The sequence below is a fragment of the Plutella xylostella genome, chromosome 12, assembly GCF_932276165.1.
Source record: "Plutella xylostella chromosome 12, ilPluXylo3.1, whole genome shotgun sequence".
Classification (NCBI taxonomy): domain Eukaryota; kingdom Metazoa; phylum Arthropoda; class Insecta; order Lepidoptera; family Plutellidae; genus Plutella; species Plutella xylostella.
The window spans coordinates 1,981,674-2,006,851 of NC_063992.1; the positions used below are offsets into that span (position 1 = coordinate 1,981,674).

At 40.6% G+C, this 25,178-nt stretch overlaps 1 protein-coding gene across 1 annotated transcript in view; it reads left to right on the forward strand.

Moving 5' to 3' along the window:
• LOC105389538 (muscle-specific protein 300 kDa) overlaps positions 1-25,178 on the forward strand; it is a 142,786-nt gene that overhangs the window by 63,884 nt on the left and 53,724 nt on the right. The window contains exons 19-35 of the mRNA XM_048624342.1: positions 333-4,057; positions 4,283-4,460; positions 4,754-4,939; positions 5,550-5,722; positions 6,080-6,254; positions 6,413-6,673; positions 6,982-7,159; positions 7,422-7,714; positions 7,933-9,231; positions 9,618-9,791; positions 11,100-11,198; positions 11,504-11,741; positions 11,899-12,230; positions 12,353-14,803; positions 18,584-18,716; positions 19,591-19,763; positions 21,007-21,158. Of these exons, the coding sequence (XP_048480299.1) occupies positions 333-4,057; positions 4,283-4,460; positions 4,754-4,939; positions 5,550-5,722; positions 6,080-6,254; positions 6,413-6,673; positions 6,982-7,159; positions 7,422-7,714; positions 7,933-9,231; positions 9,618-9,791; positions 11,100-11,198; positions 11,504-11,741; positions 11,899-12,230; positions 12,353-14,803; positions 18,584-18,716; positions 19,591-19,763; positions 21,007-21,158 (10,220 nt within the window). The remainder of the gene's footprint in view (positions 1-332; positions 4,058-4,282; positions 4,461-4,753; positions 4,940-5,549; positions 5,723-6,079; positions 6,255-6,412; positions 6,674-6,981; positions 7,160-7,421; positions 7,715-7,932; positions 9,232-9,617; positions 9,792-11,099; positions 11,199-11,503; positions 11,742-11,898; positions 12,231-12,352; positions 14,804-18,583; positions 18,717-19,590; positions 19,764-21,006; positions 21,159-25,178) is intronic.

Sequence of the window (25,178 nt, forward strand, 5' to 3'; positions counted from 1 at the left end):
CTAACCCAAACTATCTATACCAACATAATACGAGTAAATATGTGTTTTATTTATTTTATTACTGATTTAAAGGTATTTATGACTAGCATATACAAAACTGGGATGGGACGCAATGGATTTGACTAATTTCACCGATGTACTTTTACCGGCTTTTTATATAATATTATAAGTTTATTACTTTTCAATGGTATTTACAACTTTCAATGTAACAGAAAGGTTCAATCTAACCGTGTATTGATTTTATTAATTGTAGACGTCGTAGTTTAGACTAAAAAGTTTTCGCGTTTGTAATTTATTCTCTTCGAATATTTTAACATTTTGTTATTTTTCAGGCTATCTTATCTAACTTGAAGAAGACAGAGAATGACGTTGACAAAATTTCTGATGAGTTCAGTGACCTCATTGAAAACTGCAACGACACTAGGATCACAATGAACCTTCAACAAATGACGTCACGTTTCCAATCTGTACAATCTACGGCTAAGGAATTAGTAAAGAAATGTGAACAAGCTGTTAATGATCACACTGCTTACCAAGATAAATATAAACAATGCAACGAATGGATTAAGACTGCTCAGCATAAGTTTGATGAATGTAACAAGAATTTGTCAAACACTCCTGAAGGTATCAAGGCCAAGCGCGAAAGCTTAAATGATCTTATTAGCCAACGTAGAAATGCTACGCTTCTTGTAAATAATACATTTGAACTGGGAGAGAAGCTATATCCATCTACATCTCCTGACGGAAAGGAACTAATAGAACAACAGCTGCAAGAAATTCAGCAAGCTATTGACAATTTGTACGATAACATCACTAAAGCAGAAAGGGACCTAGACTCAGAACTAAACAAGTGGTCGTCCTTCGAAGATAACTTAAAGAGTGTCAAACAATGGCTTGCTGTAGCTGAAAAGAATCTTCCGAAAGATATTGAACTGAAAGCTACTTTGGATGAAAAGAGAAATCAATTGAATGTTTACAGAACGTATCTTACAGATGCCACTGCACACCAACAGGATATTTCTGACCTTGAAGCTCGGTCTCAGAGCTTACCTGACGTGACTGATGACATTACGAAGGAAATTAACAAACTCAAGCAACGACACAGCACCGTACTGTCTCGGGCTAAGTCTTTCGTTGAGCAATACGAAGGAATTGTTAATAATCATCAACAGTACACTAAATCGGTTATGGATCTTCAGGAATGGGTGGAATCCACACACAATACCGCTCAACTTTGGGGTGACGTAAACTTAGAACGTGTGGCTTTGAGCAGTAACTGTGAAAAGCTAAAGTCTCTTCAGTCGGGCTTGCCTGAAGAAAAGAGCCGCATTGATAAGATCCGTTCCTTAGGAGAAAAGGTTCTGCCTGGCACCATCAGCCATGGTCAAGCAAATGTTAGAAGCCAAATAGATGCGTCGCACCAAGAGTGGGAGGGTCTGGTTTCATTCATCAACAAGACCATTGAATCTCTTGAGAACAAGATACAGCAATGGAATGAATATGAAAACATGAAGGACCAATGCCTGGCTTGGATTAGGAATACTGACAACCAAATCCATGCTGTAGACTTGAAGGCCACTTTACCTGAAAAACAAAAACAGTACAACGAGTTCCAAGAATTGCAAGGTGAAGTCAGAGCAAAAGAACTTGAAATTGACAATATCACAGAAAAGGCTCAGCAACTCTACACTGGCGTTGGACCTCGCGGTTCACAAATATCAGATCTATCTGTCAAATACCAGACACTGTCACAGAAGGTGAAAGATTTGACGAACAGATGGCAGCAGTACGTAAAAACACACCAAGAATTCGCTAGTAAAATCGCTGAATGCTCACAGTGGATCGAGGAATTAAGAGACAAACTCGATTTCTGCGCTGATTTAAGTTCTTGTTCTCAAGATGACCTGGAGACTAAGCTAGTTTTGATCCAGAACCTTCTTCTGACCAAAGATGAGGGTTTCACGAGAGTGCAATCATTGGTGGAACTGGCCCAGAACGTAATGGCGAACACAGCACCATCAGGACATGACGCCATCAACAACTCACTAGTAGCGTTACAAGAACAATGGTCGGCATTGCTTTCAAGAATGATCGAGACCAAGAACATGCTTGATGACTCCGTGACCAAATGGGCTGGTTTCCTGGAACAAATACAATTGATTGACAAGAGCAACACATGGCTTGAAAACATGCTAGCTGAACTCACTCCGTTCGAAACATCAATATCTGACAAGAGAGCTCAACTAGAAAAACTAAAAGAAGTTGAAGAAAAGGCTAGGTGTGACCGTCTTGACGTTGACACTTTGAAAGCAAAGGCCGCAGAGATGATTGCTAGCGGCCAACAGAACGAAGCAGCTTCTAAGGCTCAAGAGACACTAAACAAATTCGACTCCCTTTATGACAAGATCAAAAAACTGTTAGCTGACCGTGAAGAACAATACAAGGACCACAGGCTTTACAAAGAAGCTCACGATGAACTCATCACGTGGCTCAGCCGAGCTAGAGAAAAGGTGCCATCGCTGAAATCAAAGCCGCTAAGTGATAAATTGGCTATTGAAAACTCAGTGGCGCCTCTCGAAGGACTCATCAACAAACAAGCTCAAGGAGAGTTACTGCTAGAGCACCTGCAACACACCGGAGAAGTTGTTCTAGCGAGCTGCTCAAAGGACGGTCAGACTATTATTAGAAACGAAATGAAAGCTGCTAAAGAAATGTTCAACGACTTGTTCAATGAGATCAAGAAACAGAAGAGTCAGTTGGAAGACATGGTCAACCAGTTCCGTGAATATAAGGACGAATATGAGAGGCTCTCCGATTGGCTAGCGCAGAAAGAGATCCTGGTAAAGAATCACAAGCTAGCCCTCCTAGGAACCGCTAAGGAGAAGGGCGCTCAAGTCAATGAGGTCAAAGAAATCGTTGACCAACTCCACAAAGGAAAGAAGGACATTGAAACTTTCAATGCTTCTGCTGCAGGACTGTTATCTTCACATCTAGACTCTTACGTTAACAACCAGCTGAGATTACTGAACCAGAGGTACCAAGTTTTGATGAACATGGCTAACGATGTGCTCAAGAAGGTGGAAACTAACTACGAGCAACACCAGACATATGATGACAACTACACAAAGACCAAGAAGTGGGTCGACGATGCGTGGGAAATTGTCAGGAGTGGAAGCGACGCCGGCAGCAACAGCAGCAAGGAAGCTCTGCAGAAACGTCTAGAACAAATTGAAGATTTACTGAAGAGAAGAGAGGAGGGACAGAATTTAGTCCATGCCACAGTCAACAGCGGCGAAAAGGTACTCAGAAACACTAGATCCGACGGCAAAGACAGAATAAATACAGAACTAAAGGAACTCCAAAATGAATGGGACCGTCTAGTCAAAAAGATGACCACAGCTAAAGTCCACCTAGAAACGGCCCTGCTCCAATGGGCCGACTACAGCTCCAGCTATTCGCAGCTGCAACAATGGATCTCTGACAGAGAAGCAAAATTACAAGAAGTGTGTGAACTTAAAGTCGCCAAGTCGAAGAAGGGGCAAGACCGTCTAGCCGGCCTGACCACCGGTCTGAGCCTCGGCGAGCGCAAGGCCACACTCCGTCAAACAAACAATATTGTACAAGATATCGTTTCGTTTGAACCCATGATTCAGTCTGTAACTTCCAAGGCTTCGGAATTGATGCAATCGGCCCCTGCGTCCGAGATCACTAGCAAATACGAAACTCTTTCAAAGCAAGCTAAGGATCTGTATGAGAAACAGAAGGAAACAGTTGAGCAGCACCAGGCGTTCATAAATGCCGGTAGCGACTTTGTTCAATGGATCCGTGCTGCGAGGGAGAAGCTAGGAAAGTGTTCGGACGCTACGGGAGACAAGGAATCTTTGAGCAGTAAGATTTCCCAACTGAAGGTGCTGGAAAGCGAGCTGCCCGAAGGTCAGGCGAAACTGCAGAAAGCTCTAGAACAAGGTGAAATCTCCTGCCAACTCGCTGATGATGAAGACAGAGAGGAGATCGAGGAAGAAGTGGCTCTCATGCAAGAGGAGTATGACACCTATGTGTAAGTAATTCATATTTTCTATAAGTACTTACATTCTCCAACGCTTCAAAGTTACAACAGATGTAATTGATTGATTGTCATCGCCCCCAAAAATGTTTAATGACAAATTATGAATAAACTTCTGATTACTGATTATGTACAATCCATGCTATCTTTGCTGCCACTCTCAAATATTTTATCTACCTCAGCCATGACTTGACTATAACACAACCACCCATTCCCCAGTGAGCAACTAAACAACACGAAAGCCCTGATCGAGGGCGGCATCGTGAAGTGGACAGAATACGAAGAACAATACAAGGAAGCCCTGGACTGGTTGTCCAAGACTGAGACGCTAGTGCAGGCGTTTAATAAACTGCAGAACAGTCTGGAGCAGAAGAAGGTGGTGCTTGAGGAGTTCCAGGTGAGAAGGGATTTCTGCTATAAATGCTGTGTTGTAATAGGTTTTGTTCTTTCTAGTAGTATTTGTATCTAGTAGGAGTATATAAGTATAACGAAGCCGACTTTGTATATATACTTGTATCTGTATTCTGTACTCTTAATTAATAAATAAATAAATTAATAAAGAACTAAGTTCAAAATTATACATAAACAAATTACAATAAAATAAGCAGCCAAAAGGCGGCTTAACTACTAATTGCTCTTTCAACCTCATTTATATGACTATGTACTTACTAACCGTTTATTTTCTTTCAGGGACACCTCCAAACGCTGTTCGACTGGCAGACCGAACTAGACAAGTTGAATGTTCGAGCGCAGACACTTCTAGAGACATGTGCTGACACGAGGATCAGTAACGGCATCACGCAGTTGACCACCAAGTACAACGCGCTGTTGTCGCTGGCTAAGGAGGTCATGAAGAGGCTTGAGCTGCATTATCAGGTGAAAAGAGTTTACATTTTATTCTTGTTTCTAACGTGACCGTAGCAGACACTAGAGCTGTTGCCGTATTCTTATCATCTAAGCGTTACAGAAACGATATTGAATTCGCAATACATTGTTACTGGTAGACTAGTTTCTTCCTTCAATTCCGACGTTTCACTGAATTTTCACTGTAGTTTTGCGAACGCTGACTTAGCATGAATACGGTACGTGGACTAAGGTAGCACATTGTGGCGAAAGCAATATTCAGAGTTAGCGTAGGAAACATGACTATGCTTTGGACCGAATACATAAAATTTTAGATTCTTCAGCCTTTATGGCAATTTTGTGACCGTTCCATGTGAAGTTCCGAATTTTTTGTATATGTCGCAGTATGATAGATAAAACCGTAGGTAATATGGTTATATATACCGAGGGATATAATTATATACCGTAACATAGTTATAAAACGATCCTAGTTTAGTGATATATACTTACATATATTACTAGATTAAGTTTCGTGTTATTTATATTAATAAATATATTACATATTTGATTAAACTTAGTGAGAGATTACCATGTAGAATTAAATTACACTTTTACAACAATAACAACCACCTCTCTACCCCAGGAACACCAACAACACAACGCCCTGTACGGCGAGTGCCAGGACTGGCTGGACCGCACCCGGGAGAAGCTCAACCAGTGCGCCAAGATACCCGACTCATTGCAGGAGGTCAACAGCAAGCTGAACACGGTGAAACTGTTGAGACAGTCGCTGGAGCAGGGACAGAATAAACTTAGGTAAGTTAATTATGGTTAAAAATCACAGCTACTTAATTCAATGTCGAAAGGATGGGCCATATTTGCCGAAGTTTTAAAAAAACCCTTTTATGGATAGTATGAACAGGCAAACGAATTTTAGATAGACGCTTTCCTTGCTAGATATTGGAAATTAGACAGGTACCTATAAGCTTGGATTAAAATGGGGAAGGATACAGTATTCTGGCCTACCTACCTCCAAACGACTATTATTTAATGGATTTATTGATAGCTATTCAAGTTTTGTCATCAAAATATCGTCCCATGGCATCTGAACTCTAGATGTATAGATGGATACTATACCTTTATCCCAAGCTCATATAACAACCTTCCCTCCAGATACCTGCTAGAACTGAAAGAGAAGGTGATAATGAACACGGAGCAGTCAGGAGCTGCCAAGATCCACGAAGACACGGACAGTCTGAAGCAAGAGTTCGACAAGCTGATAGCAGACCTACAGGACGTTAGGGCGAAACTCACCAGCCGCGCCGCACAGTTCGATGATATCTCTAAGGTAAGATGATTATTGTAGTGAAAGTGTGGCCAATCATAGCTTGGGGTGTGGCAGCCTGCGCTATGATTGGTCACTGGCCTTGGCACTCTCTTAATAAGCCAATCATAACGCGTAAACCATCACACGCAACTTAATATTTATGATTACATCTTCAACAGATTCACAAACTGCTAGTCGAATGGCTCGACGACATCGACCAAAAGATCCAATCGGACGACTCGCTCCTCAACGACTTATCCGAAAAGAAGGCCAAACTAGAGAAATTCAAGACCTTCAGTCGAGACATCGACTCTCACAGTGACCTGGTGAACAAACTGAATGAGAAACTGGCTGAAGACGCGTCTCTGAAGACCAAGGATATCGCTGACACGCTGGCACGCTACGACGGGATCAAGAAAACCGTTGGTGATATGATTGTGGTAAGTAATAAATAAGTATTTAATCTCTAGAGACCGAGAGACCTCATAAGATGACATAATGTCATCTGTCTTTGTCTGAACCCACAGACAAAGTTAAGATTACGGATGCCGAAAACTGAAAGTTTTGGTCCCGGGGTTTCAGGAGGTTAAAACAAGAAACGCTATAGAGTGTTTTTGTTCAAATTCAAATTCAACAGATGTTTGCCACCAACGTTTTATTTAACTAACAGCGCCAAACATCTTTTTGAAGCATCCACCTCTAATTTCAAATGCTCAATCTAATCTAACCCTTATCCTCACATCAACAGAAACTAGAACAATACGTGAACTCCCACATACAATACAAGGAATCATACGACAGTTTCTACGACTGGATCCGCGCGCGCAAGATCGAGATCCAACAGGATTCCGACTCGCATGGAGAGAAGAAACAAGTGCAGGAGAAGCTGAAGAATGTTAGCAAGATCATCGACAGCCTGCCTAAAGGTATTGTACAAATAATTAATAGAACCTATATATAGGTTTACCAATGTTTTGAATAAAGATATTTTTATTCTAGGAACGCCTGTTACCGTTTTTTTCTTGTGAAGTTGTTCTAGTGTAGTTAAAAATCATCAATATTTATCTAATAATCTTCTTAACCACACTATCTCTAACTCTCTTAAATCGATAGATACATATAATCAAGCATTACTTACACTTTAAAAAGTAGGCATCAAAGTAATTAATCAAAACAATTAAATCACAGGTGAAGCCCTCCTAAACAAGGCCGTGGACCTAAGCGAAGCGGTAATGGAAACCACCGGCAACGAAGGCAAAGACAACATCAACCAGGAGATACGCCAGCTCAAGATCGAGTGGGAGAATCTCCAACAAATCTGCAAAGACACCAGCAAACTGCTGGAGAAGTGTCTGTTGGCCTGGGCGGACTTCCTGGACACTCAGGACAAGATGAGCAAGTGGGTCAAGGAGTTTGACGGCAAGTTGAAGCAAGTGCAGAAGGTGGACAAGATCACGCCCGAGCATTTGGACAAGTGTCGGGTAAGTAGCTTTATGTTTTCACTGTAGGTATGATTGTCTCTGATTGCTTAAAGCTTTAGAATTCATGTAAAAGACTTATTTAGATATTTTTATGCATCAAATTAATTACATAGGCTCTTGATACATTATGTCTTGGTTTTTGTATGTGTACCTACAGGTTTCAATCTTCAGGTGATGCTATTCAAAATAACTCATATTTTTCTATTTATTTCCATTAGCAACTGCTTGCTGAAGCCCTAGGCAACAAACATGTCCTAGAAGAGTTGAACGACCGTTGCGAGAACTTGATGGAGCTCAGTGCATGCGCGTGGGTGCGCGACAAGACCGTCGCGCTGCAGACTGAATACACCACCTTACTGACCAAGATACAGAGTCTAGTCTCCAACGGAGAGAAGAACCTGTCAGACCACACTGAGTTCATTAAGGCAAAGAACGATTTGCAGCAATGGCTTGAGACTGCCCACGGCACGGTTCATGATTCAGTAGGAGTAGGTGATATTGACGCCACTAAAGATAAACTAGAGACTATCAAACTGGTCAGCAACAGAATGACTGAAGGACATCACCTGCTAGTCGTCTTACAAGAAGCGTTCAAGAAGGCCCTCAACAACACTCCACCGGAGGAACAAGACAGCTTGAGGAATGACGTACAAGTACTTCAAGAGAGCTGGGATCAACTGAAGATCGACCTCAACTCGATCACAGCACAACTCAAAGCCGCCATCGGAAAATGGGAGGACTTTGAAGAATCCAAGAACAAGATCAACAAATGGATTAAAGATACCGAAGCTAATCTTGACAAGGTTCCACCAACGGGTGGAGAATTGGGCGAGATGAAGACGCTTCTAGAAAAGTACAAGCATATTGAAGAAGAGATCGATAACAAGAAGCCAGAACTAGCGAGGCTGAAGGAAGAAGCGGCAGAGTTGAGCGGCTGGGCCAAAAAACCTGCCGTCAAAGAATCCGTCACAGAAATCGAAAAGAAATGCAACGCTCTGCGCACCAAATGCGCGGCTAAGAAGGCGGAACTGGAATCAGAAATCAAAGACTACAACCAATACCACCAGTCTTTACAAGACACAGAGAAATGGCTTCTGCAAATCTCCTTCCAACTCATGGCACACAACTCTCTCTACATTTCGAACCGGGAGCAAACAGAAGAGCAGTTAGCCCAACACGCTGTCTTACTAGACGATATCCAAAAGTACAGAACCACTTTAGACGACTTGGAAGCTAAGGGGCGAGCTCAGATTGAGAGATACGAGAAGTCTACTCCAGGCATTCGTGAAACTGTCGGGAAACAATTGAAGAACGTTAACGATAGCCACAAGTCTTTGTTAGCGACTGCGCTGCAGATTGAGAGGAGGTTGAGGGAAGGACTGGCCAAGTTCAAGGAGTATGAAGACACTCTGGAGAGCATCTTGAGCAATCTGGACGAGTGTGAGCCGGCCATTACCGAGTTGGACGTGCCTGTCGATGGATTGGCGCATGGAAGGGATCTGCTGGATAAGGCTAGGGTAAGTTTTCATTTAATTATCATTATTGTCCCCTCTATTAAGGTTTATCATCTTCATCATCCTAAGCCCGTTACCGTCTTCTGCTGAACAAGGTTTTGTGGTAATTTATACCTACTTATATGTTTATTGTGCACTAAATTATCAAATCGATCATTATAAATAATTAATCGCAGCTTATAACAAAAACGATTGACATAATCTCGTCTGGAGATGGAGACCTTAAAAAAATAAATTTTGTGTGGGACTACCTTAGACTGTTAGATAAGGAAGTCCAAAGACTGTTACTGTTACTATATCCCGAAATGGACAACTAGGAATATTCCCCAATAAACTGTAAAATATCCACCACTGTATATTATGATTCTAACCCATAAACCCCCTCCCAGGCCCTCCACAACAAACTCCAAACAGAAAAGAGCCGTCTCTCAGCGGCCGTAGCGGCTTGCAACGCAGCAGCCGCCTCCGTCTCCCGTCCATCATCACCAGCCGACTCAGCCCCACTACCCGTCCCGGCCAAGGAGCTGCTAGTGCGGGCCAGGCTTGAAGACTTGATTGACCAGGTACTGAGGGTTTGCGGGGTAGTGTTGGGGTCCGATGTTTTGACGTCCTTTTGAGTTTTGATGGGGAATTTTGGGTGTGGTTTTTGATGTGAAAGTGAAGGCTGGAGTTGACGGCTGTTGTTGTTTATCATTGTGTGTTTCTGTTACAAAATAAACCTATAATATATAGTAGAATTCTACTATGGTAGTAATTATCTTGGATGGTGTAAAATGTAATGAAACTAATTTGAAACCAAGTGTTCAGTTTACCAGGTCGGAGACAGATCCAACGGAAGTCAAATGTTACTAAACTAGTAAAGTATGACTTGAAATAATAACAGTATTTTATAGTATAAATATATATTTGAATAGCTAAATAATTGGAAGTGGTAGAATAGTGGAAGTAGTTAGTATAATAATAGGTAGACTAATGTACAGGCTTAACGTTGGCTCCGTTTTTGCACCTGGTAACACTGGATCAAGACTGTTCATGAGATTATAAATAATACTTTCTACAATACAAGTACTTGCCAATACCTAGGGGAATAACCTAAGCAAGGCTTAAATACCAAAGAGTTGCGATTAGTGTTCTCTACTTAAGTACATCGAAGCTAGAAAACACGCAAAGAAACACCCTAATCACAAGTATCTATTTGCAAAGTATATAACATGTGTTGCTGATAAACTGCCAATAATAAAAGTAATTCTCCGAATACTTATGAATAGTCTTGAGTCAGGAGCACTAAGTAAATACAAGCACCATCCAATACGAATATGTGATTCACGAGTCGCTATCAACTTGTAGATATTTGCACGGTTTGCTCACTGAGTGGCTCTAACCTTGCGCTAATTAGCACCATTTATTGTGCCAGGTACCTAATTGATTTGAGAATGTTACCTAAGAACCTGAAATAAACATACACATGTAACTACGTATGGAAGAAAAAATCTTAGGTAATAATTGTCGATACAAAACCGTTATGACATGCATAAATGGTTGTTATATCAAGTCCAAGCCTAAAACTGGGTTTTCATTATTGTTAAAATAAACATTGATGAAAATTAAAAAATATTGCCAACAGATAAAGCAAACACGATTTAAACTTGGACAATCCGTTTTCAAATAACAACTATCATGAATGTGATTCGCGGAATCGGTGGCTTCAATCAGTACGTAACACACGCACAAATCAAACATATTTACGCACAGTATTACTGTATAACTTTGCAAAACAAAACACGGCTGTAGCCTGTAGCCAATCAGCACGCACGCGACCGATTCCGCTAACTAACCCTCTAACCCGTGTGCCGCATGGTCTGTGTTTGTAGAAGCGAGTGGAGGACGTCGGCGGCACTCGCCTGCACTCTATACTGCGGAATGTGGACGCGCCTGAGTTTAATGAGAAGATCGTGGCTATCGAACGTCAGGTGAGGCGGGAATGAGAATGCTGGCTTTTTGAACATAGATTGAATAATACTAACAAAGAAGAATTTAGATTTCTTAAGCTTTCCCAGCGGTGATATCCGAACGTCACTGAAATGAGCAAGATACCTATAGATGATAGACCTATTTGTAGAAGGTGTAATGTCAATGGTAAAGGTTTTTTGCTCTCAAGGTATTTTTGTCTGTTTAGAGATAGAGGATTCATTACAGGATTTAACTTTCAGTTCTCCACTATATTTTCTGTATTTTCCATAAACAATCATCTTCTAATCCGCAACCCTACCTCTAGGTACAAAGCCACCTAGAAACACTAGGCGATGCAGTCTACGGCATGGAGGAGGCTATGAAGCAAGTGACGGAGATCCAGGATTGGATAACTGTACACACAGCACTGGCTCGTGATTGGCTGGCCAACCCGTCGAAGCTGCGACCGGAAGCGGCCAAACAGGATATGGCGGCCATGAGTGATGCTCTTGTCTCGCTCGGAGAGAAGAGGAATAGACTATTGACGGAGATTCCTACTGATGGTACGATTTTGAGTATCTTATTTGCCACAAACGAAAATCTTTCAATTTATTTTGCCTATCCACCACTGAGTTCAATATTTCTCTTAGCTGTTATTTGGTCTAGCTATAGGGGAGCATATTAATTATGTGTACATTTTAATTGAAACTTATCCAACAGGTCTAGAAGACGAAATCAACCTTGAAGAAGATCTAGACACTCTCGAAGAAGCCATAGTTAAGGCAATCGACAGAGAAAAGACAAACCAAGGCACCATAGAAGATTTCCGACGCAAATGCCAAGAGATCCACGAATGGTTCGACCAAGTGCTGAAGAAAATGTGTGTAGCAGACAAAGGGTCTGGTCTGCCGTGCCCACAGAAACTTGACAAGCTCAGGGAGTTAGTCAAGGAGTTTGAAGAAGGAAGGCAAAAGGTCGATGACATCAAGGAGGTTGGATCTCAAGTCATCAACATTGTCAGCAATCTGGAGTCGCAGCAGGTTGAAGAACAAGTAAGTTTATTTTATATGTTAGCTACTTACCTACTTATCCAGGGTGCCTGCCTTATTTACTTTCTCACTAAAAATAAAATATATGTAGGTATATTGTGTATTTACCAAGTACTCTTTTACAGATGAAATCCGTCGAAAGAAGATACAACGATATCGCCAAACGCATCCAACGCAAACTGCAAATGCTTGAAATCACATACAAAGCTATTGATGGCACCAAGAGCGAGGTTACAGCTCAGAACGAATGGATGCAGAAGGAAATCGACAACATCCTACATCCAGAACCCCTTGGCTTTGAGAGCAAATCTGTCAAAGAACGACAGAAGAAAATGGCCAACTTGCTCAAAGAAACTGACGGAAAGAAAACTGTTATCGACTCACTAGAAAAGAAGGTCAGCAATATTCAAGCCGAACTTGAGCCTTCGGAACAGACGCAGCTAGAGTCAGAACTATCTGAGCTCGCTTCCAAGCAAAAACAACTGGCCACCCTCGTCAAACAAGAGATTGAACGACTTGGTGTATCTTCCGAGGACAGAAAGAAATTAGAAAACGATATTGAAAAGGCCAGAAACTGGTTGAAGAACAAATTAGCCGAGATCAAAAAGCTCGGAGGTCCAGTGCCCTTAGAAGCTGCCAAAGTAGAAAAAGAAATAGCCGTACACAAGAAACATCAGACTGAACTGTCAGACTTCCATAATGATACCTTAGGTGAAGTTGTCAGGAGAGGAAACACTGTGTCCAAGGATTGTTCACCCGAAGACAAGACAAAGCTACAAACTGTGCTAGAAGAACTTAACAAAATGTACACATCAGCTAAAGTAGACATTGATGACAAACTGGGAGCATTGAACAAGCAGCTTCAAGGCCGAAATGAGTTTGAAGCAGATTTCGGCAAATGCCAGAGTTGGCTCAACGAAGCTGAAGTGGCTGCTACTCCTGAACTGAGAACCACCAGTCTTCAGCTCTTAGAAGAACAACTAGTCAAGTTTGAGAAACTTAGCAAAGAGGCTGAAGATGTTGAAAAGAACATAAATAAGATCAAGGACAAGTCCAAAGATATTATGAACACATTGTCTGACTCCAACAAACTACAGCTTAAAGAGCAAGTCAATGTTCTATCCGATAAGTTTGCGAGAATCAAAGCAATCATAAACGACAAAAAGAATGTCCTCTTGAAACACATCAAGGAATACAAGGATGCGGCGGCAAAGATCGCTGCAGCTTTGGAATTCTTGCAGGACATCCAAAACAAGTTGAAGGCATTGAACAAACCTATCGGAAGCAAGGTGGAAGATGTCCAACCGATCATTCAGGCTTACGAAGCTATCTTAGCAGACCTGAAGAAGAACAAATCTATGTTAAATGAGCTTCAAGGAGGAAACCTCCATGATCTCCAAGACATTTTGACTCAACAAGACGATCTAATGAGTACTATTGAAGACCAAATATCCAAACTCAAAGTGTTGCTTCTGCTCCGAGAACAATTCTTTGCTCTTGTCAAAGAGATCAATGAATTTATCGCTAAATACACTGACGTCACCGCTGATATCGAGAAGTCTGACGATTCCCTTGAGGACAAAATCAAGCGTTACGACGACGTCATAAGCAAAATCCAAGGATGCGAAGCTTTGCTGGCCACAGCTACTGACAAGGGCCAACAAATAGCTGCAGAAGGTACTGTTATGGACAGAAACAACATCACAGAGCTACTGCAGTCTCTGAAACAACAGCTATTGAACCTCAGAAGAAACGTGGAGTCCAAACGCCAAGAACACGAGAGGGCAGCGGCTGAGCATAAGAAGTTAGCAGCAGATCTGTCTGCTATTCTTCAACTGTTGCACGATAACGAAGCTGCAGTACACTCACGTCCTTTATTGAGCAGGGACGTGGTCAGTGTTGACAAGAAACTAGTCGAACATGCCACGCTAGTGAAAACCATACAAGCTAATCTGGACAAGTTATCAAAGATCACCGATGTCGTTACGAACGAGGATGGCGTGCCGGGCTCGCTACTCGAAATGATCTCCGAAGCAAACTCTCTAAAGACATCTCTACCAGCTGAGTTGAGCAACAGGGAGAAATACCTGCAAGACAACAAGAAATACAGACAGCAGTACTTGCAGCTAGTCGAAAAACTAAACATCTGGGCTAACGAAGCGACCATTCGTCTCGACATGGGTAAAAACGGAACAGACTTCGAAAACATCGAGTCCGACCTTGAAGAGCACAAGTCTTTCTTCAACACTTCCGAGCCTGAAATGAAGGACCTCGTCGGCAAACGTATGCAAGACATTGTCGACAAGATCTGGGCTTCCTTAGCCGCCAGCGAACAAGAGGAGCTGTCGAAGGATCACCAGAAACACAACCAGCTATTGAAGAACACCTTAAACTCTGCTAAATCGAGGCAGGCTCAGCTGGAGCAAGACCTGGAGATCTGGAGGGACTTCTGCCAGCTGGTGGATAAGATCCAGGCGATATTGGACAAGAATGACGTGCAGGAGGAACCAATCACGTCGGTCGATGTGCTGAGAGCGTATCTGGACAAGCTCAACCACGCCAAGAATGATCTTGAGGTGAGTGCACTTTACAAATTTCAGGTCTTAGGTTCACGGCTAAGGTTACTAAGCTAGGTGTTCACTTTGTGTTAGAATTAGCTAGCAATGGATAACAGCGATAACATATTCAAGAGTTTTCGAGCACTTCAGAGTCTATATTACCCCGGTTATTGATTGGAAAGTGATGCATTTATTTTTGATTCAAGGCTGCATAGAATAAAGGTACTAGTATCAATCCCTATACGGAATTTGTAAGAAGTAGGTGCTTACATACGAACACTACTAGTGCTCAGCAGAATTCAAGGCTATTTTTAATAATGTTTACTTTATATGGTGCAGACTAGAGAGTACTACAATGCATTATGTATAGAATACGCTGCAGATGTTGCCAATGCAAACAGAGACATCAGAACTACTTATTTTATTACCTACTTATACTTTCCTTACATAGCCTACATACTATACTTGTAGGGTACATAGCTTAGTTTTAACAGAAAAGCCGGAAGTATGGTGGCCTGCGCCTAAAAGTATACAGGCGGAGTTTTTAAAATAGCGATCTCAAGCTCACATGCTGCTCAAGCGCATCCACATAAACACCACTGTTACACACATCACACACAACACGTCCCCGGATTTATAACAGATGTAGCTGGTCACTTCATCATCAGGGAACGCTATTTTAAAAACTCCGCCTGTATACTTTTAGGCGCAGGCCACCGTACCTACCTACCTATGAACCTATCGAAACCGGGAAGAGGTTCATCATTTCATTAACCTAATACACATGACTGACTAGATTTAAATCTGTTTTTTTATATGATAAGCCAACGCCATTTAAATTAAACAAAAAGAGAGTAATTTGGTATGCAGGTAGATACCATCACAAGACATTTCAAATGTACGGATATCACGCAAACGCACAATTTTATGAGCAGCTATTTCAATTTATCTATTTGGCGGTTAACAATTTATATCGGTACATGGAATAACTAATGCTGCTATGTGATATGATGTCTGTCTGTACATCAACGTCAGAATGCGTGCGTGCAATGCGTCATTTTATTAAACATTAAATTAGTTTTTTATTATTTCTGTGCTGAAGCTGAAAACCATAAAGATGCATAACTGATATTATAAAAATTATCATGTTAGATATCATCATAAATAAATTCTGGATTTCTAAAATATCATTGACTTAATTACTACAATACGAACTAGAGCAAAATAAAAGAATTTCAATGGCTTTAAAATACGTACATTGACACAGGTTATGACGCAGCCCTTACAAAAATCATTCAGTTGGAAAAATTAGTAAAAATTATTCCCCTCTTCAGTAGGGCACTGCTAAATTGGTATGACTAATCAAATCATAAATGTAGATCTGGAGATGTTAAGGCCATTTTTTCCATAGGTATATTATTTATCTACATTATTTTATAACTTACAGATAAGTAAATTATTTGTAAGTACCAGGGTATTTGATACATAGTTTTAATAAGGAAGTTATCTATTAATTTAAAAATGTAGAGCGTTTTATTGTTAAAATTGAAGATCTACTTATCTTATAATATTATTAGGTTTTTCATTCCTGTTTTAGCTTGTTACTTCCGGATTGATAATTTTTTTTTAAATCTGCTAATAGTAACTAAATAATAGTTAGTGAAACTAGAGACTTTTTTGATCACACTATCTAACTTTATACATTAGCATCACAAAAAATTACACTACAATACTTCGGCATCTAACTTAAATTGTTCGCCGGCTGATTTTTAAGCAGTGATCGCCTTAACAGTAGCATGACATCACCCGAGCAGACCCAAGGTCCAGGCTCAGTCGCGAATTGACACCAACAGCAATGAGACGATCGCTCAGTGACTACTACACCGCACACGACACATTCCTGTGCAATTGTGAAATTCACGTACCGACGTAGAAATCTCAGTGTTTTCAGCGGCGTTTTTGTTAGAGTTGCTAGTTTAGTTGTAGGATTGTTTCTGTTGTTGCCGGTAAGATAAAACGGTCAAAATTCCGCGAAAAAAGAAGGTGAGTGCACGTGCTTATTTTTTCCCGCCAAAAAATACTGTTAAAATATTTGGAAAAGTTTTATTTCCCTCCATAGGTGGTTCATTTGTTTGTATATATCTACCTATAAGTAGTTACCTAGTAACCCACTGTTGTAACTAGGGCCTCTTGTAACTACAGTTTGTTTATTGTTATTTTTAAAATCTTGCGCAACACATGACTTTTATGTTTATAAATAGATACACTTAGATAAATCGGTAGTTAACTATGCTTACCCACACATTATTATCTAATATGGACCTACACAGCTTAGGTACCTAAGCATTTGGCATTGGCTAGCTTCCTAAATTAAAGAGATTTTATATACTTAAGTACAATTATTTACATAGACAGGTGTAGGTACCTCCTGACCATAATTAATTATTTAAGTATAAGTTTTATAACCACCAAGCAATAATCGACATAGTTAAGTAAAGAAGAAGATAGTTACGTACCGGCTTTTTTGTTTAACGTAACATTTTCCTTACATCGACCATTTAGGTTGAACAAAACCACGATAACAAATGAAAATGAAACTAATTAACATGACAATACAATGAATTTAATACAACAATGCAGTTTGCTGTCTAATGTATTCTTCGTTCATTGATTAACTACTTATTTAGGTACATTTCGAGTGGTTTAGTATTTAGTTAAGTATGAAGTTTGATTTTGAAAATTATTATTACTTATATCGATAGTGTTGACAATGTTATCAGCTCTATAATCAACAGGAGAATTTTAACAACTATGAAGATTACACAGCGATAACACCGTTTACCAGTTTTATTGTTGAATTATATTATTTATTGTTCCATAGCCCATTCATCTGAGTTTTTAAATTAACATAATACTTATAACCTATTTTGATAATTTTCTCTCAAAATATTTAAAAGTAAGTGGGTATGTAATCAAATAAATGTTTTCTAAAAATAATTGGTTGTTAGCAGTATGAAAAGAGTTTTATGAAGGAATAATTAAACCATCGAAATAAACAGTGCGAGCCGCAGTTCTCAACCGGAGCGATGATAATGCAATACAAGCGAAAGTAGTGCGTCGGTTTTGTCTTTCAGTTTATAGTATTTATAGAAATAAGTATACTTACATTTTATGTTTTTAATTTATTTAATTAGTAATTAAGTACCTACCTACCCACTATAAATAAAATCAGGGATCAGATTATCAGATATATCTACTTAGTAAACTTGGTAAAAACCTACCTTGGTATGAACTTATTAGAGTCATGTCGTCTAGCTCTACAAAAAACGCGTTCCGGCCCGTAAAACTCATCTTAATTTCCTTTTTTCTGCTCAGACACAGATGGCAACAGCGCCTTTTTAACAATTTAAAGTAAATACTATTCGTTTTATTATAACTCTCTGAAAGTTACCTCGCTTTTTAGATATTTTGTTTGCTATAGCAAAAGCCTACAGGGTGATGTCATGATGTGATGGCGATTTAAATAAGTACAAGCATGAATGCATCACTTTTCAATCATATACCAAAAAAAAATTATGAATACCTAGTTTTAAAGTAATTGTAGCCTAATTAGGTACCTAGTTTGTATCTAATTTAATCCCAGTTCATCAGGGAGCTACTCTATATTAAACGTGCCGATAGCCAGACAGCTCTCGTTCGTTCGTTTTTCGTTAAGTATAGAGTAACCCTACTGACTATGTATATGTATTCTATTTTTTTTGCCTACATTAATTAAACTGTACCCCCTTACCTATACAGAGTCAGCAGCCGCTGCTGACGGTGGCGGTGGAGCGCGCGCGCTCGCTGTGCGGCGGCGCGGACGCGGCCAGCGGCGAGCGCGTGGAGCTGCGCGCCGGCGACCTGAGCGAGCGCTGGACTGCTGCTGCTGAGGGTAAGAGATCCCCCTGCCCCCTACAGAGTCAGCAGCCGCTGCTGACGGTGGTGGCGCGTCGAGCTGTGCGCCGGCGACCTGAGCGAGCGCTGGACTGCTGCTGCTGAGGGTAAGAGCTCCCCCTGCCCCCTACAGAGTCAGCAGTCGCTGCTGATCGTGGCGGCGCGTCGAGGTGCGCGCCGGCGACCTGAGCGAGCGCTGGACTGCTGCTGCTGACGGTAAGAGCTCACCCTGCCCCCTACAGAGTCAGCAGCCGCTGCTGCCTGAGCGAGCGCTGGACTGCTGCTGCTGAGGGTAAGCTGATGATAGTCTTTTAGCTTTAATTCTGAGGATGAAAGGATTCGCCAATCAGCAGCAGAGTGAATCCTGGCAAGAACGCGATGTGAGGAAGCGCGCAATGGAACAATGTATGATGTCAGAATGTTCGCTTTATCTATTAAGCCCACCAAAACTTGTATGCCACACTACGATGTACTTAACTAAGGAGGAATCATAAAAGTGCCATAGTGCACCAAGCATTAAATAAGTAGTCGCGTGACAAGCGCCTCATCAAGGCCAATGTCGCACACGTCCCGCTGGCCAATTAATTAATATTTATCTGACTCATCATCATTAGATAGCTGACGTACATTGCTAGACATAAATAAGTCTGCTAAGATGCTGATCTGTCTTATAGTATATCCCAGACATATCTAAATCGGACCAATAGTATCCACAACAGTAGACCTATACAGTCCATAGGTAGTTATATTATTTTTTACTTACAAAAAATAAACATGATATTTGCGAGACATTGTAAAACAACTGACACACAATTTCTTCATAATACCCATAGATTATGACACTACTCACACCCTCCAATCTCACACCTCAGGTCTATCCACCCGCGCGGCGACAGCAGAGAACCAGCTGCAACGATGGAGCCAGGTCCTAGACTTGCAGCGGGGGCTGGCGGGCGCGGTCACGGCGGCGGCGGACCGGCTGCGGCAGCTGGATGCCGCTCCGGAGACCAGGAAGAAGGCGCAGGATACTAGGAGCGCTTTGCAGGTTAGAGTTTGAAGGATTGTTGAATATGGTTGTTCAGTACAGGAGCTGAACTGGCTAATTTAGGGTTTTGGAGAAAATCTAATGTGCCAACGTACGATTTGGCAAACGGGTCTGGCGTAAAGGTCTCATCTCATGTACCCCAAAATAATGGTCAAACTGATCAACTGAAGTTTCAGTTTTAGTATTAACACTAGGCATAAAAAAAATCTGTATTCATTCATTTTTATACAGTGTTTTCTGAATTGTGTCGTGTCGACTTGGAAAGTCTGATGAATTTCCTAAGCTTCCCACCACCACATCATAAAATCCGTCTGTTTACCTACAATCTCGTTCCGTATTGATCGGATATCATCTGACCTCTGCCGCCGTATGGCGAGGGTGCGTGAACCTTGACATTACAAGGCGATCCCGCATTCGGAATGCAGCTTTTTGCTGGCAAAGGTCCTGAAAACTTTTGCTCTACCAAAGAGTGTAGAATGTAGAGATTTACTATGACAACAGCTTGTGTACCTACCTGTCTCTTGGAAGGCTTTATTTTATGTGTTTTACGAATTTAGTAGGAAGATATTTTGACAAATAATATAAATCACCTACTTAAGTTATCAAAACACACTTTTCCTCAAACAAAATGAAGATTCACTTGGACTTCCTGTCAATGCATATTGAGTCAATTAGTATTCCATCAGTCGTAGGCGAGGACCTTGACTGGTGCAAGGTGATTCAGACTCTGTACGGACAATCACCTTTGCTATGATGCTTAGCCATGGCCTTGAAATGATTTGATAAAGTATCTATTGGCACGGCGTAGTGGCGAGAGTGATCCTTTTGCAAAGTTTGATAGTTAAATCTACAAATACTCTGGGAGTCTTGTACAGGTTTGACAGTTTGGCGAAAACTATAAAAGTTTACGTTTTTCACATACGTGGCGCCTCTTGCGGAAACTATCACGAAATTTATGATAGATAATGTACCTATGCAGATGACAGGAGAAAACGTAAACTATTTTAGTTTTCAAAAATAACAAATCCCGTATACTAGAGGGCCTGGAGTAATGTGGTGGATTTAGTTGGAAGTACCTATACGAAGAATAGTGTGCAAAATAAACTGCCATTATCATCAAAAATACTCTTCTTCCTCCAATCCAAAATTCGTAGCAAGAACGTAGAAATTAATTATGAATCCCTATGCAATAAGTTATTCCACTTCAAATGCCCCTTCTATAACCCCAATTCCTTCTCAACAGGAGTTGCAAACGGAAGTGAACGGCCTAGAGGACTCCAGAGACGAACTTCTAGAACATTCTGAGTTCGTCCTGTCGATCCTGAAGGGCTACTCTGCGCAGGCGGCGGCGGAGACGGCCAATAGCGTGCAGGATGTCGTCGACAGCTATGACAAGTAAGTGCTGTGATTGGTTGACTTTATGCAGCTGGTGGTTTTTTATTGGTTGTTGATATTTGGTGTCGATTCGGTGCCAATACGAAGGCTAGACTGTTTGTTGTTGTGGTGACAGGATTTTCAGATGTACTGTGTGTTCTTGGCATTCTGCTGAATGTTTGTTTATAATATTATGTTGGCATTATTTTTCAGGACCTATTTCATTGTATTTGTTTTCATGTGTTGGGTCTAACTATGCTCTTTTCAGGTTGTTGTCGTGACAGGTAAGTTTAGGATAAGTAAATCTTAGATATAATTTTGAGGAAATAATTAATGTTTCTTTACAGTGCTATGCGATTGATTACCTATGTAAAATGTTAGTGTAAGTTTTTTAGGATACTTTTTTTTGAACTGTCTGCCACTTTATAATTTACAAGTAATGTATTAATTAATGTGATATTACGTGCGAATCCAAACGTTACTGATGAAGAATCTATTTTAAACATTACCTTAGACATTATTGATGATTTCTTCTTCCGGATGCGCAGATAGAAATGTGAAAAATATTTTTGGCAAATGGTCAAATTGTCTAGCGCACGGCGCTCGTGATTTTTGCAACACCAATGAAATGTAGAGGCACGAGTATTTTGCAAACTAAATTAGCAGCTGTCATCATAGGTACGCCTCACTTCTAAAAAAATTGAATATTTTTCATATTACTTTACTTACTTAACCTACTTTTTCAAGCTGTAACAAAAAAAAAACATTTTAAGTACATTTTAATTCTAATAAAAAAAATGCTTGTTATAAAGAAGAGGAAAAGAAAACAGAAGGTTAAAAAGATTATTCGTTAGTGTGCCATTTCTGTTACTGTCCCATATACGGCAGACTCCAGTAAACCTTGGAGGTGCTACGAAATGACTGCTACGGTCGCACTCCAACCAGACAAAAAACTCAACAATAAACTCTCCTGTAAACTTTAATGTACATTAATGGCTCTTATGACAATAGCTTTTGAGCCTAAAGTCGTTCTACTGGTATCTAAAAATTAAAACCAGAAAAAGTCGAAGTAAAATCTACTTTATCTTAACGATATAAGAGCTACAATGGCGGATTTGCAAATATGGTAGCATCCAAAATTGCGATTCTCCCACATATGGCGCGGTCAAGGTAAAACCAGGCCTGCTCTTGGAATTTAATTGGCAGTAATAACTTTATTGCATTGTATTAAACGGAGACGTTCAATGTTTGATGTCATCCACCATAGCTGCCTGTCTGGGATCATAATGTGAATATTTATTAACATGGTGAATTGTAATAAATATTATTGTACCTATGCTGGTACTTATGCACAAAGGTTACACTCGAGAGAGCCAGGTGCAGGTACTTACACCCCCCCAGAGAATAGAATAGAATAGAATAGAATTACAAATGTGAGACCTAACGTATTACGTATTAAAGAAATATATGGCTACGAGTTAGGGCTTGTGTCTAAATTACGTCATTTCACAGCAATGTGGTAATTATAAGAGATCAACAGATTACCAACACGTCATTTCGTCACGTCGTAGACTGTAGAGTAGTGTAGAGCATTACATTCTCATCTCTATGTATAATTTAAATAATTAACCGAAATAGGGCAGTGTCTATGAGAATTATTTTTATATTGTACATTTCCAAAAGGTATGGTTCTTCAATCCCGCAAGGATCTGGATAATGATAAGTGATAAAACTAATGATATCGATTAAAAGGATCGTTTCCTAAATTAAATCAATGACATAAAACCAATTAATGACTTATCTCAAAACATACATCCCTACCTACGGTTATCAAATTCATGTTATTGTTTGTGGAAGCAATTGCAAAAAAACAACACTATCTAAGTATAGCAGGTGCCAGACATGGTGGCTGATCCCATGAAACATCCAATCTTAGTACCGCCATCAATGGTATTTGCTAATCCCACGTAGGTAATGCTAACCTACAATACTGGCATCACAGAAACACGGTTTTATAGTCGACAGAAAGATTTAAAATGTCATAAAATAGCAATGCTAACGGACATTTCCTGTAAATAACCTTGAGTTAGTTTACCGAATATTTCGGCTACTCTAAACAATGGTATATTTACGAATGAAACCAGAAATCAAAATACATTAACGAGTTTCGTGACTAAATTGTTAACACATCTTCAGGGATTCGGGAAAGTTAGGTGTCTTGTAGGGTCTAACCTGTGAATAAATAAATTTAATTGGAAATTACTAAAATAGTAAGTAATACATATAATAGACGATTCACAACAATTGAAATCATTATCAAATTCTATATTTACCAAAAAATACAATGATACTGTTTTGCTATAAGTAGCTGGGTTGGGTTTCGCAGCCATCTGCTACAGATTCAGACAGATATTGCATAAATTGACCTAGGTCATGTTCACAGTCGACTAACAACCTAACAAGTGACTTTATACGAGTTACGACGTATTGTCGTCCACTCATCGAATCATGGTAGGCTGAATAGTAAGGTAAATACTTTAAACCAAAGGGTAACGAAGAAAATGATTATGGGTTTCAGTCCATTGAGTTTCAGATGACGCATTGGTTTTATTAACACAAGGTTAAAATTAAAATCGTGATGTCTCAATAGGCCGTCTCCTATTCAACTATTTACAGAATGGAATCCGTATTCTGTCATCACTATTTCGCGGTTCAATGTAACAGAAATAATTACGTCATTAGTATTTCCGCACATAGGAAGCTGGGGACTTGTCGTGTAAAACATCCGTTTTGCAATAATGTAGCATATTGTTAACCATATTTTATCATTAATCAGCATTGAGCCAATGGTTTAGACCTATACCTATTTAATTATAGGTTAATGTAATTTTCAGTGTAACGAACATTAGACTATTCGATTCGGTCTAGTACTTATCGATAGTTCAATACTTTCATGAAGACGCAATCTCGTTAGATGCATGTAAAGTATTGAATCAATCAGCATGTTTCACCTCTGCAACGTAAAGCGGTATTTCCAACTTCATATCAAACAATATGGGACCGTAAAATAAAAGTCGGAAGGGTTCATTTCCGGCGCGGCCCGAGCCAGACAGTTGGCTGCGCTCGGGACGTCAATGTAATCGACTTATTCAAACTGGTAGACACGTTTATTTCCGAGCCCACTGCGCATGTGCGCGCATTATGGGTCAGGGCCTCTCAGTCTGTACTGGAGCCGGCACTGGGGATATTCTTAGAACAATCGCCATCACTAGCAAGGTTTCAGCAAATATCTTCACCATAGCGTCGTCCCGGAGGACGCGATGGTACGAGTCTCGCGCCGTTCCTATACAGTGTCGAAATACGCGGTATTCTTAGCGAGTTTCCCTTCCGCGCTCCCACAACAATGCTGCCGAAACCGGTCCGAAAATAAGTGGCTTTAGCGGAAAATAAACATTTCGTAACATTTCACACTCGGCAGGCGACTGAAACGTGTCCAGCGAGGCAGGAGAGCGGAATAAATAGTTTTAATCGTCCTGGTGCGCCCCGATTTATGTGGCTCAAATGTGTGTCTATTTTGTTAAGCCGCGGATGAGTCACGAAGCTAGGCGTGCTCGTATTTTTATAAAAGTAAGCTAGGACAAATTTTAATAGCGGTTTTGTTGAGTGTAATCTGTTTGACAGCCGCATCGGCCGTGTTTACTGTCGCCATATGTCTGCACCGGCCGGCGCGGCATCCATTAGCCTCCGTCACAGTGCGCAGGTTTCAATTCGCGATTCCGTACAACGTCGGCCCCCACAATGTCCACCGTCGCCGGTTAAGGAAAATATACAGTCAAGGTCGCTGTTCCGTCATCTTTACACAATCTGTAGAGTCATGTGTACAAAATGTAAACATTTGGGAGCTCCGGTGCACAAAAAAAAACTCGCCAGTCTGATGTCACCGCAAACATAAGAGCGTAGAAATGTAAATTTAGATGCAATGCGCGAATGTATGGCTCCGGTCCATTGAGCGACGGGCGAGCGACGCGAGCGGAACGCCGC